This window comes from Semicossyphus pulcher, unplaced genomic scaffold (assembly GCF_022749685.1).
Source record: "Semicossyphus pulcher isolate SPU_LCO1_2020_fin unplaced genomic scaffold, fSemPul1.0.p SCAF_5, whole genome shotgun sequence".
NCBI lineage: Eukaryota > Metazoa > Chordata > Actinopteri > Labriformes > Labridae > Semicossyphus > Semicossyphus pulcher.
In genome coordinates this window covers 16892128-16911290 of record NW_027211726.1, presented here as the reverse complement: position 1 = coordinate 16911290, position 19163 = coordinate 16892128, and the positions used below count along the sequence as shown (strand labels likewise).

At 44.2% G+C, this 19163-nt stretch overlaps 2 protein-coding genes across 4 annotated transcripts; both read left to right on the top strand.

Moving 5' to 3' along the window:
* The first annotated feature begins 921 nt into the window (after positions 1-921).
* dclk3 (doublecortin-like kinase 3) lies at positions 922-6284 on the top strand. The gene is made up of 7 exons (XM_069682055.1): positions 922-988; positions 2033-2256; positions 2539-2670; positions 3351-4556; positions 4807-4939; positions 5025-5192; positions 5683-6284. Exons 1-7 carry the CDS (start codon positions 922-924, stop codon positions 6282-6284), a joined length of 2532 nt encoding a protein of 843 aa, XP_069538156.1.
* Positions 6285-7956: 1672 nt separating this feature from the next.
* Positions 7957-15906, top strand: zftraf1 (zinc finger TRAF-type containing 1). 3 transcript variants are annotated; one of them, XM_069682139.1, is made up of 8 exons: positions 7957-8461; positions 8718-9052; positions 10151-10245; positions 12579-12722; positions 12939-13004; positions 13664-13875; positions 13992-14170; positions 15344-15906. In XM_069682139.1, exons 2-8 carry the CDS (start codon positions 8765-8767, stop codon positions 15554-15556), a joined length of 1197 nt encoding a protein of 398 aa, XP_069538240.1. In that variant the 5' UTR covers positions 7957-8461; positions 8718-8764; the 3' UTR covers positions 15557-15906. The 3 variants fall into 3 exon arrangements, with proteins under 3 accessions (XP_069538240.1, XP_069538242.1, XP_069538241.1); XM_069682141.1 differs by lacking the exon at positions 12939-13004; XM_069682140.1 differs by lacking the exon at positions 7957-8461 and having other exon boundaries at positions 8610-9052.
* The last annotated feature ends 3257 nt before the right edge of the window (positions 15907-19163 follow it).

Genomic DNA, 19163 nt, shown 5'->3' with positions numbered 1-19163 from the left:
ATTCCAGGGCAGTTTGGCTTCATAAGAAGAGACTTGAAATGAAGGAGAGAAAAAAATTACATTTAATTACATGCAGTTCTAACCTTCAACCCTTAGGCTACTGGCACATAATAGTTGCGGTTTGTGACAGCTTCAAATTGAGCTATGGCTTCTTGTGACTCATCAGTCACGTACCATCTCCAGTTTTTTTCCATTGAACATGCTACGTTTTGCTTGTTTCACTAGTGAAAGGTAAGTCCTGAAAAAGTAGCTTAATATTTCCATACATTTATAGAAAATAAGTACAGATCAGTTGAAATGCTTTAATAATTGTATAACCCCATCAGGACTGATTATAAGTTTAAGAAATCAAATTATTCATGGAAATACCTGTATCATTCTGTCTATATACCTTTCAATGTGATAATGGATTTTAAACATCAGTCACAGTTTGGCATCACTCAGAAAGCAGGATGATAAAATTCAATGCCAGCGGCGGAAGTTGTGAAAAACAAACACATAAAACAGAAGGCAGCCATGCAAACACTACGAAACTCAACATCATAGCTTTTCTTGCGAAAAAAAAACTCACAAAGCACACTGGTAGGACAAAATAGCTAATTCAATGAGATTTTAAATTAAAGAGCAACCACGGTTAGTTAAAAGTTACGCTGCTTTGCAAGTAGGCTACCAGTTTTATTTTGGTGGTGAAAAACCTCAGCTTCCGGTTTTACCTTGTACTTCAGCCGCCCAACTTGACGTGTCTCCATGGCAACCAGTGTAGCCACATCAGGTCCGGTCATCTAACGGAGCATCCCGTTACCTTTTCGAGCAGCTAACAGGTGGGGGAAATGACCGCAGCAACTTATGAAGAAATAAACTGGAATAAAGAAAAATGAATATTAGTTATTTTTTGTAGTTCAAGTGTTGTTTGGGAAAGTAATGACGCCATCACAGAGAGCCCGGTATGGATGCGAGGCGGCGCGAAACGCTAAATGGAGAATTGCAGGTGAGTCAATAGTGGGATTTAAGCGGATTTTACTTATAGAATTTTTTTTTAAATGTTCACTTAGCGTTAGAGTCAAGACTCCCTATGGCTTTCTTTCATCTGTCTTTATACTAGAAAGGAAAAATTGTCTGAATGAAGGTAGCTAAGCCAAATATTCAAAGTTTTTAAGATTCCAAAGATATCAATAATGTGCTTTACGTGACGCCGTAATATTATAGGAAGACTCCTGAAATTAATATCTAGTCTCCACTCTATCACCTACACTCCAAACACAAATAAAGACCCTCTAAGGTCCAAGGACCCTTTAATTAAAGCCTTTTGTGACTGGCCACAGCTGGCTCTGAGATTTTTAAGTTAGTTAGCTAGCTAATTTAGGTTAAAGCATATATAGCAAAGGAGTTTTATTTGCTTCCACCGTGGAAAGCTTTTATTTTGAAGTGTGTGTGTGTTGTTGCTTACTCTCAGGGGGGCATTGGTGTCTTGTTAATGTTAGAGGTATAGGGGTCTTGTGTTTCTTTCTGCTGTCCTGCATCTGGAAACACAACCAAACAAAAACAACCCCCCAAAGACTGGCTGAATAACATCTCACTGTCTCCCTCAGTGCCAGAAAGTGAAACGTCAAAGATGCAGTGGGTCTCAATGCTTCATTAATCATGCAGATTCAGCTCAGCCCTAACCAGGTCAAACCACCCTTTGTTAACTCATGTGCAGGTGTGTATGTGTGCGTGCGTGGGTTTACATGACTTAAGGAAGCCTAAATAATTCAGCCGACGGGGCAAGGTGCCTGAAGAATCTCAAATGGCCCCTTTGCACTCCATGTGATGGAAAACACTCAAATCTGATCAGCCGGATTTGTTTTCACACACACGAGCGCGCACACTCACAGTGGATGAGGAAGTGGTATTGTGTTACTTATGAGTTTATTCTTTGTATACAAGTCCAGAAGACACAATGGCGTAATGACGTCAGTGTTAATAAGAACACTTTCATTAATCCAACTCTTGCTTTCTGTCTTTGTTCTGTCCTCCTCGCTCCCTGCCTTAGCTCCTCCGGTCCCCTTGTTGAAGCGTGCAGGAGGGGGACCCCAACCATGGCCGATTCACCCCCAACCAAAGGGACAGGTCCACAGGTCCCACTTCCCTCCTCCTTCTTCTCCTCCTCCTCCTCCTCATGTACCCTTCTTTCACGCACGACATGCAGAGGAGAGCGCTGAGAGGCCTCGCCTGGTCACCATCGTCCGGCCCTGTGGTCAAAGTACACTACGCAAGGTGAACTTCATATTTAACCTTTTATAAGCACTTTACAAGGCACTTGTCATAAATAGATTTTGTAGGAGTGGTTTGCTGCGGCATTCTTTCATTTGGGGTTTTCCTGATAAACCACAACCTGGCAACCCAAATGCCAGGTTGACTTTTTTTATTAGTTGAGTATTAATAAAGCCTATATACCTTAATTAAAGGTTATTTTGAGAAACAGTGGTACTCAATTATTAAAGAAAGTGACATACATGGGAAAGAATTACATAACTTCTTTTGTCTCCTTTCTTCAAGGTAACCGTCCTGTTGAACCGCAGAGGTGTGGTGTCCTTTGAGCAGCTGCTATTGGATATCTCGGAGGCGTTGGGGTTTCCTCGCTGGCACCGAGCCAGAGTCACGCGCCTCTACACGACCCACGCACGAGAGGTGAGGCTGAAACACGGCCACATTAACCTCCTAGGGAGCCTTGAGGGCAAATGAGCCTCACATGGGCCCCTTTGTCACCACCCAAACATTCCTCACACGTCCCCCGCTTTACATGTTCAGATGGTACCTGAGGGGAAGTGCTTGGAGCATGAAACATGTAAGCACAAAACTGTAATAATTAAGGCTTTGAAAGTGGGTTCGGACCCTCCTCATGACAGAACTCGAGATTACGTAAAGATGAAGGACACACCTTAAGGCCCTTTTCCTGACAGTTAAAAATGTGCTGCAGGGTGCTCCCATGCAAATATGCAGGTAGAATTTGCTCAGACAAGTTAACACATGGCAGGCTCCTGGAATTATGAGGTCCCTTGGGCCTTGTCACCAGTGGGGATGCATCAACACTTTTGAAATGTCATGTTCCCAACTTGTATGCAAATAAACCACAAAGGCCCCAAAATCAAATCCCCTTGAGGCAACTGGCCATGTTGATCTCTCCAAGGGGAATCACATCTCATACATTTGTACACTTCAACTTTTACAGCATTGCAAAAATATCAAATAGTTCTAATAAAAAGTAAAAATCCATTACATACAACATATTTCTAAACATGTCAGGGGCCTCATGAAATTGTCTTTTCCTCTTTTTTCTTAATTGGTTAATTGCTAATTGCTTTTTCTAGGTGAAAGGAGTGTGTGATTTCTTCAGAGGTGAGGTGGCCTTCCTGGCACTAGGGAAGGCTCGTCCAGAGTTAAGCGGTGTACAGGAGGCTCTGGAGGAGCTGTTTCCAGAACATTCCCATTACCGGACTGATGCACTGCGAGCCTGGGAGAAAAGACTTCGTCCACCGCCGGATAAAGCAGCTAAGGCTGACAGTGGCTACAGCGAGGGGACGGACAACAGTGAGATGCACGCTAACCAAGAGACACAACAGGACACAAACGCACATGCTAAAAATCTAACTAAAAACCACATCAACACACAGCCGGCTCATAATATCGACTCACACCAGCCTGAAAAGTGTCATAAAAAGAAGTCTTGCAGAAAACCTGCTCACCTGCCCAACCACCTGCAGAGACTACATGTGAGGGGCGGGGTCAGGGAGCGACCGCCTTCTGTCATTGGTCCGTTTAAACATGAGGAGGGTCTTAGAGAGGCAGACATACCGTCTCCTACTCTGTGTGAAAACTGCTTAGCAAGGAGAACCAAACATCAGGCTCCAGAGCGGCTAAATCTGCTCTCAGGGAGGGTCCCACTTCCTCCTGTTTCCAGGAAGCAAAAAGGAAGTTCACATACTGAACAGGAAGTGGGAAAGTTGAACGTTCATATAAGCCCTCCCCCTCCACCTCAGATAATCAGCAGAGATGAGGAGAAAAGTGTTCCCCAATTACAACCTTCAAATCCACTTCCAGATGTGGGACACAAAGACATACAGCAGCGATTGACCTTTGACCTTCCCTCAGACGGCAGAGATGTCACCCTGTCAGATATCGAACGTTGCTATGAAATCGGACGTGTGGTTGGAGATGGAAACTTCGCAGTGGTGCGAGAGTGCCGCCGTCGTGACAATGGACAAACCCTCGCCGTGAAGATCGTAGAACGCTCCAAGCTGATTGGCCGAGAGCACATGATGCAGAACGAGCTGAGTCTTCTGGGTAGCCTCTGTCACCCGCGCATAGTTCGGCTGTTTGCGCACCACCACACACACACTCACTCCTACCTGATGATGGAGCTGGTGAGCGGAGGGGATCTGTTCGAGACCATCAGTGAGAGGGGGAAGTTTTCAGAAGCAGAAGCAGGACTGATGGTGTCAGACGTGAGCGAAGCACTGAACTTCATCCACTGCAAAAGTATCGTGCACCGAGACCTCAAACCAGAGAACCTGCTGGTGAGTGTCTGTGTTTGATACAAGGGAATTTATACCATGTCTTTCTACACTGTTAAACATTGTGTTGTAGTCATAATCATAACAGTACAGCATTTTATGTTAAATTTAATGTGCAGTAAAAATTAACAGCTCCAAAAATGCAGGGAAATGTCAGTAACATAACTTTTTGTTAATGCCTTTGGATGTATTTGAATGTTAAGAATATAATCTTGCCTGTTTGTCTGTCTGTGCTTGTCTTGTTCACTCTCAGATAGAGCGTGTAGCTGCTGACATCTGCAGGCTGAAGCTGGGAGACTTTGGTCTTGCCATGGTTGTTACTGAACCGGTCTTCACTATATGTGGTACTCCCACGTATGTAGCCCCAGAGATTCTCTGTGAGACAGGTCTGTGCTGCATTCCTTTTTACTTTTAAATCTGTATTTTCATCCCTGCATCTTCTTATATCAGTCCTGTGGTTTGACCCAACAGGTTACGGCGTTGCAGTGGATGTTTGGGCTCTGGGTGTTATCCTCTATATCCTGCTGTGCGGATTCCCTCCATTTCGCAGTCGGGATCGGGACCAGGAGGAGCTGTTCCAGCTCATAAAACAGGCACAACTTCACTTCCTGTCCCCCTACTGGGACCCCATCTCAGAGGGTAATAACTACATAACATAAGGAAAACAAATGTAGCAGTGAAATTTAACCTGCATTCTCTCTAATGACCAGAAGAGGGCGACTCCACAACATGAAACAGTTTCCTAATAAGTTTATGGTCCTAACATCTTGTTTCAAGTCTTCCTTAATACATCATGATGTTTATTTTGTAAATCTTGGTTCCATTTAGAGGAAAATTTCAAAATAAAGTAGAAAATGCTTGAGGGGGGGACTACCTGTGGTTGATAAGCTGCTACCTGTCTGTCCTGTCAACAAGGACAGATTTTTTGCAATACAAATCGACCCTCTCCCACAAATATGGCCACTTCTGGTTCAAACAAACAAGATTGCAATAACTAAAATACTGACCTCAAAGCCTCAAAACAGTAGTCCAGGAACCAGTGGGTGACGTCATGCTTGCTACACCCACTTCTGTTTGCTCACTCACACAAAAACAAACAATCTCTTTCTTACTCTGTGTTTGTGTGCAGAAGCCCGAGGCCTGGTCAGAGCTCTGCTTCAGCCAGATCCCACAGAGAGGCTGACAGCAGAGCAGACCTTGCTGCATCCCTGGGTGAAGGCGATGGCGTCAACCTGCAGGCAGAGGGCGCTCACAGACAAAGCTCAGAGAAGGGCAGCGGCTACTGGAGCAGAACCAGTAAGAGAGCGGGGACAAGCCCAGACCAATGCAGCAGAGACAAGCTCGGACATAACACCAAGACACAGCAGCAGCAGTGATGTCACAGATGAAGGGATCAGTGAGAGACAAACTGAGGAGACCGCAGGGGGAGGACAAGTTGAGGACAAACCACTACAGCAACATGAGAGGAGTGTGGGTCAGAAAATATCTCCTCAGCTCGAAGTGTGCACACCTTCTGAGGTCACACCTGGTCAACAGACACAAGAGTTCACTTCTACACACTCTGGATCAGGTAGCAGACGAGACATACAGGATCTAGACCCCAGCCCGAGTGTTGAAGCACAAACTGAGCCTCCATCCCAGATTAAAACAAACTCAGACATTCAACAGCAGTCACCTCCACAAACACCTACTCCAACCAGTCAGGCACCACACACAATAGAAGGTCACTAAACAACACCACCCATCCTCCAACGAAACACTCTTTCAATCAGCAAAACTTCACCTCTCCTTTGAACAACTCTGTGACAGCCAGCACCTAAAACCCCGGAGCATAATCACAATCTGACCATTTAAAACAACATCACCCACCCACACACATATACAGGCTTAACCTCGCTGTCGATCTCCTGCTTCATCATGTGATTAGATCAGGGTCATCACTTTCATTGTTCCTGACAATACCACTGATTCATCCACAGATGAATCCTTGAATGAACTGCAGATGATTTACTCTCTTGGGGCTGAATAGGGCCTGATTAACGAGGGTAGATAAATCTCATGATTAAGTGTGTTTAATCCAATATATCCGGTGATCATAAAAGGACCATGAGATGTTGTGTAATGGTCTGAGGTTTGTGTCAAAGATATCAAGAGGAGGATGAGATGTCGTAAAGCATTAGAATTGAGTAAGGTTGATCAACTTTAAACATATTTGCAGTTTAATTGTTCCTTATGTTGTGGCGTGTTTTTGTTTTGGTTGAACTTTTCTGCAAACCATGTCGAGAATATGATATGTTAGGATGTCTTGTGGTAGCTATTTTTGATTGCTTGTATGACGACACTGACCCTTCCTCTTTTTATACTCTTAGAAGTCTGTTCCTAGAAATCTGTCATCATTTATCTCGCAACATGGAACAGGTTACTAAATATCTGTACCAATAACCTTTCGTGCTAACCCTAGTAAAAGTTTGCCATATTTACTAGACTCTTAAACGCCATCTTTCTGACTTTGTTTATTATTATACGTACTTAATGGCTGGGTTAGGTTGGCAACAGACTATTGCTCATTTGTACAATTTGAGTTGACAAACAGTGAATTAGTAATCTGTAATATTTGCACAAATTATTGTGTAGTAAGATGTCTATTAATTGGGAATCGCCCACCATTCAGGACAGAGTGTGAGCACATACAGCTACAGGCTAATCTGTGTGTGCATAGCTGGGGGTAGTATGGCCCCCTTGCCATTCAACACAGACCAAATAAGGCATATCTGTCTGTCCAATGGGAGGGGTTTGTCCTGTCCCCACCGATTGCAGACAGCTGACACTTTAACATCCTGCCCCACCTAACTACTCCAAAGCACACACACACACCCAGCCCCCCATCCTGTACACACAAGCACCCCTCCCAGGACTTGGGGTTGTAAAGCTACATATCTGGGGCACTGAGGGGATGAAAGGCTTATAAATGCTTCCGACACAGTATCAGTATCTGAATGCTGTCTTCGATCACCTTGTTTTTCTGGCTGAATTATTTATGCATCCTTAACACACAAACAGCAGGTCCCTCACAACCAGTTAAACCACTTTGCTACATGTTCTGCCACAGGGTCATAAACGAGGCAGCAGAAACAGGGTGTTATTGCTGATAAAGTTTTGTTAAAAGTTTTTGTTGTTATAGAAATGTGACGATGTAATTAGGTTGTTATAAATGCAGATGAGGTTCATAATCATTGCAAATACATATTAGAGGCGTCCTCTCCTGATGTGTGGCCTAAATCTGTCGCATATCAGGTTTTGGTCACCTTTCAAGTCCTGCCATACACTGACCCGCAGGTGCTCACTACGCATGCGCCTTTAAAAACTCTTTAAATACCCCAAGTCATCTGCCACAATAAAACATTCCGCTGTCAGGCAATACACCGCTGTGCTGAAGTACTTACTGGCACATTGAGGACGCAACAGATACAAGCAAAATATTTACTTTTAAATACGCAACTTCTTTTATTTTCCTCCTTCAAGAACCTGCCTGAGTAATAACGAAATTGACCCGGAGTCGTAAAGGCTGTGCAGGGTGAAGTCGGGGGAGACGGACAGGAAAAAAACAAAGATGGCTGTGTAGGCAGAGAGACGAGTCCCAACAGAACTGTCTCCAGCCTCGGTTTTAATCACCGACAGGTCCCGTGGGTCCCGTGGACAGTCCGCCGGTACCGGAGCAGGGACGATAGACGAGCAGCCGAGCTGGGCCGCTGCTACACATCGTTGTTATCTGCTGTCATTGCGAATAACGGCGTCGAGAGCACAACAACAGCTGAGAGACGCCTGAGTTGTTTTTGTTCTGCTGGCAGCGCGAGAGGACTGCTGTGTTTTTGTCAACGTAGCTAGCCGCATAGTCTGCTAGCCTCACTGTAAGTCAACAAAACTAGTCAACGTTTAATTAAGTCATTGTTACATACTGCTCATGATCTCGTTATTACACAATCATTGGCTTGTTAAATTCATAAGTGGAGGATGGTGTTAATTATAATAAGTTAGCCTGCATTCCTTTCTGACAGCCTGCTGCCGTAGCGTTAGCCTAGCTAGCGTTAGCCAGCTGTCAGCTGACCGTTAGCTTGACAGGTTGTAAGCTAGCCCTGAGCTAACCTGCTAATATTTCGGGCTCAGCCCGGTCGCGGCAGGTACATCTCAGAAATATCTAGACAGCCATCGCCATGTCTTCAATGGAAGAGAGAGACGTGGGCGTTGCGGCCGCCCCTGGCTCCTCCTCGGCCGGCCTGGGGGTCGGGGCCGTGGGGGCAGCGGTGGAGGCTGTCGCCGGGGTTGCAGCCATGCAGGAGGAGGTCGGGATGCGGCGAGAAGGGCCCGAGCCTGACCCAGACGAGCCACCCAAGAAGAGAGTGAAAATTCCCGAGGGAGAGTCAGGAAAGCTGGAGGAGAGACTGTACTCAGTGCTGTGCTGCACCGTGTGCCTAGACTTGCCCAAGGCGTCTGTATACCAGGTAAACGTGGTGTCAATCACAACCCTTCCCCTCAAAACCCTAAACCCACCGTCAAACAACAGCCAAACAGCTCGACCCCCTCACTCTAGAAACCCCCAATGTGTCCCAAACTATGATTTCCAGAGTCAACCTGTTGAACATGTTGAACATGTTGGCCATCTCCTTTTATGTTTAGAGATACTTGATCCAACACAGGCCCCTAGCGTCTATATGCTGCAGGCTGAGAGAGAGCAGACACACCCAGGCCGAGTGGTCAGCTGTGCAGGCCCAAGTTTATACTCTGAATTATCCTCAAACAACCCTGAGAAAAGCCACATCCCCCAACCCACACACAAGAACTCACCCAGAGCTCAACAAAAACCTACATTTTAATCATCTTTTGCCCTTGAAATCACCCCAACACTGTCCTCTATGACCTCAAACTGCACTCTTCAATGTCAAGTGAACACATTTGTAATTAATCATCGTGCAGTCCGTCTTAACATTTACATGCCCGTCTGCAACATGCAGCACACATGTACAGTAGTTTCACATTTATACAGTGTAAACACAAGTGGTCATTCTTTCCATACCAAATATTAAAACCATAAAATAGACACATAATAGTAAGAACACATTAATTAAGAGAAACACAACATGAAATACACATATCCCCTATTCCCAGATCTCTTTAGCAGCTTCAGCTAATCCCTTGTTAAAACTAAACTCAAATTAAAATCGAAAGGAAATTTGTCCCCTCTTAGTCAAGCATGTCTAATGACATTTTCCGCAAAATAATGTGTTTTAAATTGAACTTGTATAACATGCAGTCCTAAAATTGTCCCTAAAACATAACTTTTCAAGCAGTCCCAATGAATATTCTCTGACACAGCCACAACCACTGTGATAAATGATGTTCACATTTTTGTCACAAGATTCGACCAGAGAATGCATCTAATTCCAATTTTCCAACTTCGTCTTTCAGCTTTCACTAACTGAAATATTTTTGCCGTTTTCCCAGTGCCACTTAGTGCCCACATTGCATCCCCAATAGTTATTTTCTCCACTTTCCTCATTACAGTTTTCTTAATTGTTACCTCAACTCTCTTTCCACCACAGTGTACCAATGGACACCTGATGTGTGCAGGATGTTTTATCCACCTCCTGGCTGATTCTCGTTTAAAGGAGGAGCAGGCTACGTGTCCCAACTGCAGGTACCCCGAGCTCCCTGCAACACAGTGCACACAGAAACATGGACAGGGCAAATCAGAAGAAGCTAGTTACTTCAGTTGATATTTGGTGGATCATTGCATGTTGATGAATGTACATTTTTATATGATATGGTTGTATTAATTGTTGTGCATCTCTCAGACTGGTGAGCTAAAACAGCTTTACTTTCCACAGACAAAGAAATAAAAATTAACTTGAGCACTGAGACTGAGAGTATGTGATGCTAGCTAAAAGCAAACATCAAATTCAAACAGTTAGCTCAAATGAGGAGCGTGCGCCCCATGTGCACAGGCAACGTTTCGAATCTGACCCCTCGGCCCTTTGCGGCATGTCGACCCCAGCCCCTCCTCCCAATATTTCCTGTCTCTCTTCAGCTGTCCTAAATGAATAAGGGCAAAATGGCCAGAAAAAAACCCCAACAACATCAAAACAAGCTTTGATTTAGTCTTTATCTTCCCAGTGAGCACCAACCGGGATTTCAACTTTGAAATTTGGTTGAAAACAGGGTGACATCATGAACTTCTAACACCTAATTTCACCCCGTTTTCATCCGGCTAAAATATGGTTACGACATCATCGTGTCAGAAACGTAATTTTGTTTTATAATTTTGTTGATTTGTTCATTTTAGCAATGAAAGGGCGACAAAAGTAATGACTGTAGCGGCATTTCTCCAAAATAACCATAAGAGGTTGGTGAAATCTGGTCTACAAATAGACGTAATTTCAACGTTCATACAAAAATCATGAATACGGGCGCCAGTGTAGCTCAGCGCTTAAAATCGGCGGCCACATACAGAGGCTCCAGTCCTCATTGCGGCGGCCCCAGGTTCAGCTCCCGCCCCTGGCCCTTTGCCGCGTGTCATCCCCACTCTGTCTTCCCCCATTTCCGGCACTATCCACTGTCCTCTCGCTAAAATAAAAAGGTATAAAAAGCCCCAAAAAATAATCTTGAAGAAAAAAAAAAAATCATGAATACGGCACTTTATGGGCTGTGTGATGTTAACAAGAAGGTTCAGCGACATTGTGAAGAGAGAACAACCCCTGGATGATGACGTAGTTCATTAATACTTGACAGAAGCAAGTTTCACAAGCGGACTCGGTAGTCGATCGGATTGAGTGCTCGGCTTGAGTGTGTCACAGTTTCATTTAAACAAAAAGGTGAGGACCCAGATGCAGACTTAGATACTAAGGTTTAATAAACAAAAGGCAAAAAATGCAAAAAACAAAAGGCAGAGCAAAAAAACTTACAACAAAACCAGGAACAGGGTAATCCAAGGGACACAAGGAAATCAGGGGAGGCATGAAGATGATCCAGTGTAAGGGACATAGACTCACGCACGATGGATGACACAGGATAGACGACAATGAACAGGCAACAAGACAAGGGAGCACAAAGACTAAATAAACTTAGGAGGTGAGGCTAATCAGACACAGGTGAGACAATCAAGGGGCAGGTGAAAACAATCAGGGCAGGGCACATAATCAAACAAGCGGGAAACACAAAGGCAGGAAGTGGACCAACACAAGAGACAAGGTGACAAAGTAAAACAGGAAATGATCTAATCAAAAAGACACAAGTGAAATACTTAAGACTAAATTGTGACCCGAACATGGAATACACTAAACACAAAACTAAACAATGAGAACTCATGACAGGGAGACAAAGTGACAAGGTAAAACAAGAAATAATATCAAGTCAACAACATTGCTAAACAAGAATAACTCATGACAGAGTGCAGCTATCGTGGGATCGAATCCAGTTCAACCTATTTTGCAAGAAAAAATTTTAGCCGCTATGAGACTTTGCGTTAATATGTGTGAATGTGTAATGAATCCTGTGACAGAAGCAGGTGAAATCCGGTCTAAACATAAACTTTTAATCGACGTCTTCAAATAGTTGGTGTTTTCAACGTAAAAATGCCCACTGGGTTTGCTTGGATTGTAAACTGGCTATGTTTCCAAACAGTGAAAACATCGTCTCAAAATATGAGTGCAGAAGTTTTTATTGAAGAGAATGCATTTCATAGAGTTGGCCGACTTGGCGATTCAAACATACCTATTGTAGATTGAGAAAATGGCTACTGAAGTGAAAACAATGCATGGTCAGAGAAAACATAACTCTGTGTGTGTTTGCGTGTCTAGTTCCTACATGATGTGTTAACGACCAACAATTGCAAAACAAAGCATATTGTAACTGTCCTGTCACCGGGGCATCTCTTCCTGGTATTCGTTGTTAACAAACTAGTTTCAACATTCTGCACATACCACAGACGTTGTGTGTAAGACTGCTGAGGTTTGACTTGTGTTTTGTGTGTAGGTGTGAGATCAGCAAGAACCTGTGCTGCAGGAACCTCGCCGTTGAGAAGGCTGTGAGCGAGCTGCCGACAGAATGTACCTTCTGCCTAAAACAGTTCCCCCGCTCCAGCTTAGAGAGACACCAGAAAGAGGAGTGCCAAGACAGGTATACAGCACACACGTGAGAGATCTACCTATGCTACTTGTAGTCAACACACACGACTGTGTGAAAAATGTCCAAAACTTTAAAAGTCTCTTAGATTTCATAGAAGTGGAAAAAAAACTTACATAAAACATACATAATGACAAAATCAACAGTAGGATTATATATACGTGTGTATGTGCGTGTGTGTGTGTGTGTGTGTGTGTGTGGGTGTGGTAGCCCAGCAGAGTGTAACATGCGGTTAATTTGGGGAAGAACAGCTGACAAGAAGAACCAGCTGACCATGTGATTACAGACGTTTGTTGTGTGTGAAGCTCGGTCCAGTTTCATTTGCATGCGTGAGATCCTGCAGGGTTGTTGCTATGGAAACAGGTGACCCTGCTCAGGACAGAGGTGCCCACGCAAGTATTACCATGACAACAGCCATGGCAGTCGCCAGGTGGTTTTGGACGGGGTCGGGCAGAAAAATGTGCCGCGGTCCTGTGAGGATCAGAAAGACAGTGTTTGTAGTGATGTCACAGTGATGTAAGAGGCATTTTAAAATGAAGAAGTGGATTCTGTTTAAATACTTGTACACAAACTGTACTTTGTGTTACTTTTAAGACAAAACTTTGGCGGCAGTAGACAGCGAAACCCGTCTAATTAGTGGTTCTACTAACTTTTGTTCACTACAGACATTAACTAGTACCTCTCATATTATAGATACCTCACTGTAACTGCACAAAAATGAACAGGTATTCATAGAAAAGGACCTGAATCCAGAATCCAGTCTGTCTCTCAGCACACACGTATCATTAGTGCAGTAATTATTAGCCTCAGTTCACATCCTAGGTTAATTAGTACCTTTGATATTATGAGTACCTTAGAAAGCATTCATCTAATAGCTGCTCTGCTCTTGTCTCTCTTTGTCTTTAAACTCACACTTGCCTCCATGTTGCCCCCAGAGTCACGCAGTGTAAGTACAAGAGGATCGGCTGCCCGTGGCAGGGTCCGTTCCACGAGCTGCCGGCACACGAGAGCGAGTGCTCCCATCCCACTAAGACCGGTACGGAGCTGATGGGAATACTGGGAGAGATGGACCAGAGCCACCGCAGAGACATGCAGCTCTATAACACCATCTTCAGCCTGCTCTGCTACGAGAAGATCGGCTTCACAGGTACAGAAAAAAAAGCTTCAGGTGTTGAAGTCACTTCACGAGCTGAAACTCTCTCCTCCCACTTGTGGCCTCTCTGCCTCTTTCAAATGTTATCGTTCACTTATGTCTCCATCCAGAGGTGCAGTTCAGGCCGTACCGCACTGATGACTTCATCACTCGTCTGTACTATGAAACTCCACGCTTCACGGTTCTCAACCAGACGTGGGTGCTGAAGGCTCGAGTCAACGACTCTGAACGCAACCCCAACCTGTCCTGCAAGCGCACACTCTCCTTCCAGCTCATCCTCAAAAGCAAGGTACACACACCTCTCGGTCCACACGTGTTTATTTTTGACGTTTTTTAAGTGTGTGCTCGATTTCAGGGCCGATGATTCATCTCTCTCCACCAGTGCAGGTTTTAACGGACGAGTTAAAGGAGGCTAAAAGTAAAGAAACACCTGATAGTTACACGTAGATCAGCTTTGCTTCAATACAGAAGAGAGATTTTTTTAACAACTCAAGCAGGTGGAAGTGGCAGGAAAGGGAAAGGAGACACTTTCTCTGGAAAAGAAAGTTAAATTGAACAACTTCTGTGCGCTAATGGATGATGACACGAGGGCATTTAATTCTCCGACATACCTGAGTTCACTAGCAAGGACTCATCCAGGACCCTACGGATAAGTGTAGGTGCAGAAAGAAAGAGAAAGGGGATGGAAGGGAGGGTTACAGGATGCAAGAGCAGAAGGGGAGGAGAGGGTTTGATAAGAATGATTAAAAATGCCGTAAAGAGGCGGAGTTGGGGTGTGATCCTGCTCTCCTAGATAGCTTTAATTTACCAACGCAAATTAAATTAAACTCTGGTTAAAAAGTGGTTTCGCTGCCTTAAAGGAGCAATTCTCCCTGCGAAGAGCCATTGTCATTCAAAGCTGGTGTTCTCTGTAATCGATAGAAGCAATAATATTTGAAATTGGCGCCATAGCTGTGGAGAAAGTTGTACAAACAGCTCGTGGTTTCGCCCCTTCTACATTCCTACAACACCCAGCGTGCATTGCGCCCCTCCCTCTGAAAGGAACGGCCCAGCGAGAGACACTGGAGTCAAATACTACCGTTTTCACTGCAGGCAACGGCTCAGAGTGGTACAGAATCAGAAATACGATGAGAATATACCGGTTGATCGTCGAAAAAATCTTCTGGTCTGCAGTCTACATTTCAAACCTGACGATTTTGAACGAGACATGACATCGGAGGCGGGCGTCCTAGATTGAGGAAGTGTAGTTTAGCGAGCTCACTGACCTCCGCCAGATGGCGCGTTTTACGTAGTCTGGCGGAGGTTTTCCAGGGCCCATTGGAGAAGCAGATAGCGTCCTCCAAAGGCACAGAGCCAAATTGCATTTTATTCTACCATCATGGCATTAGCTCCCCATAATAGCATGAGAGGACTGACGTTGAAAATCTGCAAACTGGCCTGACTGACATGTTTGTGTGTGCAGGTGAACTCTGCGCTGGAGTGTTCCTTCCTGCTGCTGAAGGGGCCATACGATGACGTGCGGATCAAGCCGGTCATCCACCACCACTCCTTCTGCAACGACGCCAACGAGACCGAGTACGTCCCCCTGCCCATCTCCGACTCCGTGGAGTGCAACAAACTGCTGGCCGCCAAAAACATCAACCTGCGCCTGTTCATCTTCCAAGTCCAAAAATAAAGAGAGAGGAGAAGGAGGAGAAGGAGGAGGAGGAGGAGGAGGAGGAGGAGGAGAAGACAAGGGGTGATGGAGGGTGAGGGGCGGAGAGAGAGAGGGGAATGATGAAGATTAAAGAGAGACACCACTGAACCACTGATACCTCTTAACACCTACGCACACACACACACACACACACACACACACACACACACATTCACGCAGGGTATACACGCCTACACACACCCACACACACACACATATTTATACATATATTTACACACACACACCACTAATTACACTTACCTCCTTTTACAAGATAGTGAGACCCCTTGCTCGGGGAGCTGTGAGTTGCTATGGCGATGGGTGGGCATTGTGATGGGATGGAGGGTGGGGTTGAAACCTGCAGAAGGTACCGGTGGGGGTGTTGGGTGGTAAGGGATGAGGGCGGGGGAATCGAGGGGGGGATTCTGGTATGGTTGGTGTGTACCTGTGGAGGCTCTCTGTCGGAGGTCGGGTTGACCTTTAACCCCTGACGCCCACAGCCAAAGGTAGCACACACACACCGACTAAAGCAGGATTTGCTGGGTGCATCTGTCGCATGTGTGCTTGTGTGCTTGTGAGAATGTTGAGCGAGAAAGAGAGTTTAGAGACGGACCCTGGAGTGCGACAAACTCTGCTTTTATTTTGAAATGTCCCAAAGACGTGATAATGTGAAAACGGAGAGACTGAGCTGCTCTCTGGACGCGTGAATGGATGTCATGGACGTGTGTGTGTGTTTGTCTTTTCCTCTACACACATTATGCCTGAGCGTAGTCGACTATTTCTTTCTGTTTTGGCAGAAGTGCCCCTTTTAAGTCTCAAACTTTGCCCCCCCCCCGACCACCACCACCACCACCCCTCCTCCCAGTGACCCCCTTTGACCTTGACCCAGAGGAGAGACGGCCTTGGCTGCATGCAGAGTTTAGTTACTTTACCTTTTCTCCAGCTGTGGTTATATTTAACCTTTAACACTAATAACTATTTTATTTCTCTTAACCCTGAATATTTAAGTACCTGTGAACTTTATTTTCCCTTTAAGTATGGTTTTAGGTGTGTGAGTGGCTACCTTTGTGTGTGTGCGTGTGTGTCAACAGATCATGACTGAGATTCTTGTGAACACGGTCCTTTATGAAAAGCAGTACAATCCGGGAGGACACGGCGAGCAAGGCTGAATGACCAGCAGACCTTCAGGGGCCCAAGAAGGCCCAGGTTCACTGTTTGTCAGTGGCTAACTTTTATTATATATCATATATCGTGATTTTCCCCAAAAACTTTTCTTATTTAATTTTGATTATTTTAAGGTAGTAATTAGAGTTAGAGTAGGGTATTGCAGCTATATCTGTTGAAATATGACGGCATATTGGGCCTTTATAAACAAGAAATTGTAGCACATAAATTGTCTGTATTGTTGAAACTGTCACCAATAAAATGTGTACGCAAGGGAGCTCTCACACATCAATATTTTAACTGTTAAAAGTCTGCCCATTGACCATAATGGTCAAATTAAAATAAAAATAGCAATCTTGTTTGTATTTTTAGATTGGTCCCCAAATACAGTTGTCGGTATAGACGTCAAAACTGTTATCGCCCGAGCTGAACTTGTATTATCTCCCACATTTTCATTGTTTTGCCCTCATATGTTTTTTGACATAAATTTAATTATAACAAATTTCCTGCACTTCAAAATATCTTTAAAAAAAATCACCAGCTTTGATCCTTTTTTCCCCCAAAATAAAGGCTTTTATTTTGGTAGTTTTCTTTAACCAGATTCCCGCAATATATCTGACACAGAAAACCTGGGCTGGGTTTTATTCCAGTATATGACTACTGGGCGGGTTTTGGGTCTCTGTGCAGAGTATAAGGAGTGTGAACTGTGTGTAGATGAAGCTGATTTTTTTTCTCTCTGCTGATCAAGAAGACTGAACAACAACGGCAGCAGCAGAGAAGGGGGATGCGACCCAAACTGTTATTCTAAAGGGAGATCTGGACTTCTTCATCTGCTCGGAACTCAGCGTTCCTCTGAAGACTTTATTGGATGATCAGTGTGTGTGTGTGTGTGTGTGTGTGTGTGTGTCCGGGGTGGGAACAGGGGGGTTTAACCTTACCACGGTGACATGTTAGTGTTAGACTTACTTGAACGAGAAGATGTTACTTGTGTAGACTCTACTGTAAAGCAGATAGATCTCTCTCCTCCTGACCTCTACTTCCTGTATTTCTGTGTTTTAATGCTTCGTCTCGATGCCAGTGGACTCACTCATCTCACTATGGCTGTACATGTGCCTTTTATTAAAGATCATGGAACCTGCTCTGCTGCTCGTGTGTGTGTGTGTGTGTACGTGTTTTTCTTCATACGTTTTACGTTCCGTACCGCAGTTATGAGCTCTTGATTTAACTTTAAAGCCTTGTATGATTAACAGATACGCTTCATAGAATTAAACAGTGAGAAAATGAATCAGATTTAGTTCTGAGCAACTGAACAATAACACACATTGTCATATTTCCTCCAGGACAGTGAAATTAGTATCACATCAGTGTAAAATGTCGGCTGCCTGAAGACTCAAACATGAGCTGAACGTTGTCTATAATGTAATGACTTGTGTGTTTTGAGTGGAGTTCAGTTGCATATTGATCTGGTTATTTGGGTAGACATTCTTGGATGCCGCAGTTGTAAAACACAGGTGTAAACAATAAAATATATGATGGCCGAGTTCCATTTAGCTGCTTCAGTTACAATGTGCTGGTATTGTTCATGCTGGCTCGCTGCGCCACTGAATTACTCACTGGGAATAGAACAGAGCCGACGTTAATATTATCAGCAATGCCTGCTGCGAAAGATAGTTACAAAGTAATCAGACATAATCAAAGCAGAAATTAAACAAAAAGGGAAAATATAGAGGAAAAGAGTCGAAACATTTGCTCGGCAAAAGGTCTATTGAATGCACCATTTTCCATGGACAGGAATGGATTTAAGGTGTTTATAAGGCGGTCAATTTGAGATTAATTTGCAGAAGTCTCAATATTCAATTAAAGATTTGCTAGAGATTTAAATACCTGCCACATCTGCTTTATCTTCTTTGATATTGAACAATAAATTTGGGTGTTCTGTGCAGTTTTTTAGACAAAAATATCAGTTGGGACATTTTGAAGATGAATCCATTCATTGTGAAAATAAATATCAAACAGATTGATCAGTATTTGAAAAAATTGTTAGCTGCAGCCTTTGATAGAAAGAGTGCTGTAGGATGTGAGGATTGTGTACTGAGAGTGTTTGACCACCAGGGGGAGCTGAAGCCTCACAGTGATAATAAACCATCAGCGATGTGATAATCGTATACCTCACAATGGTGTCCGTCTTTTATGTAATTTGCAACAATTTTCCACAACGACTTGATTATATAAGTGTGAAACCTGAATGTTACTGCTCGTCTTCTCGATCGATTGAATGAAGACTCCCACTGTGAGAGTCCCATCATGAGGCTCCCTCAATATCAGTGATCGACCATGTTGATGGAAAATCTTTCACTTGCTTGTTAAACAGTTATTCCCACATTAAGGCAACGACATTTATGATCTCAGTGGTGGGTTAACA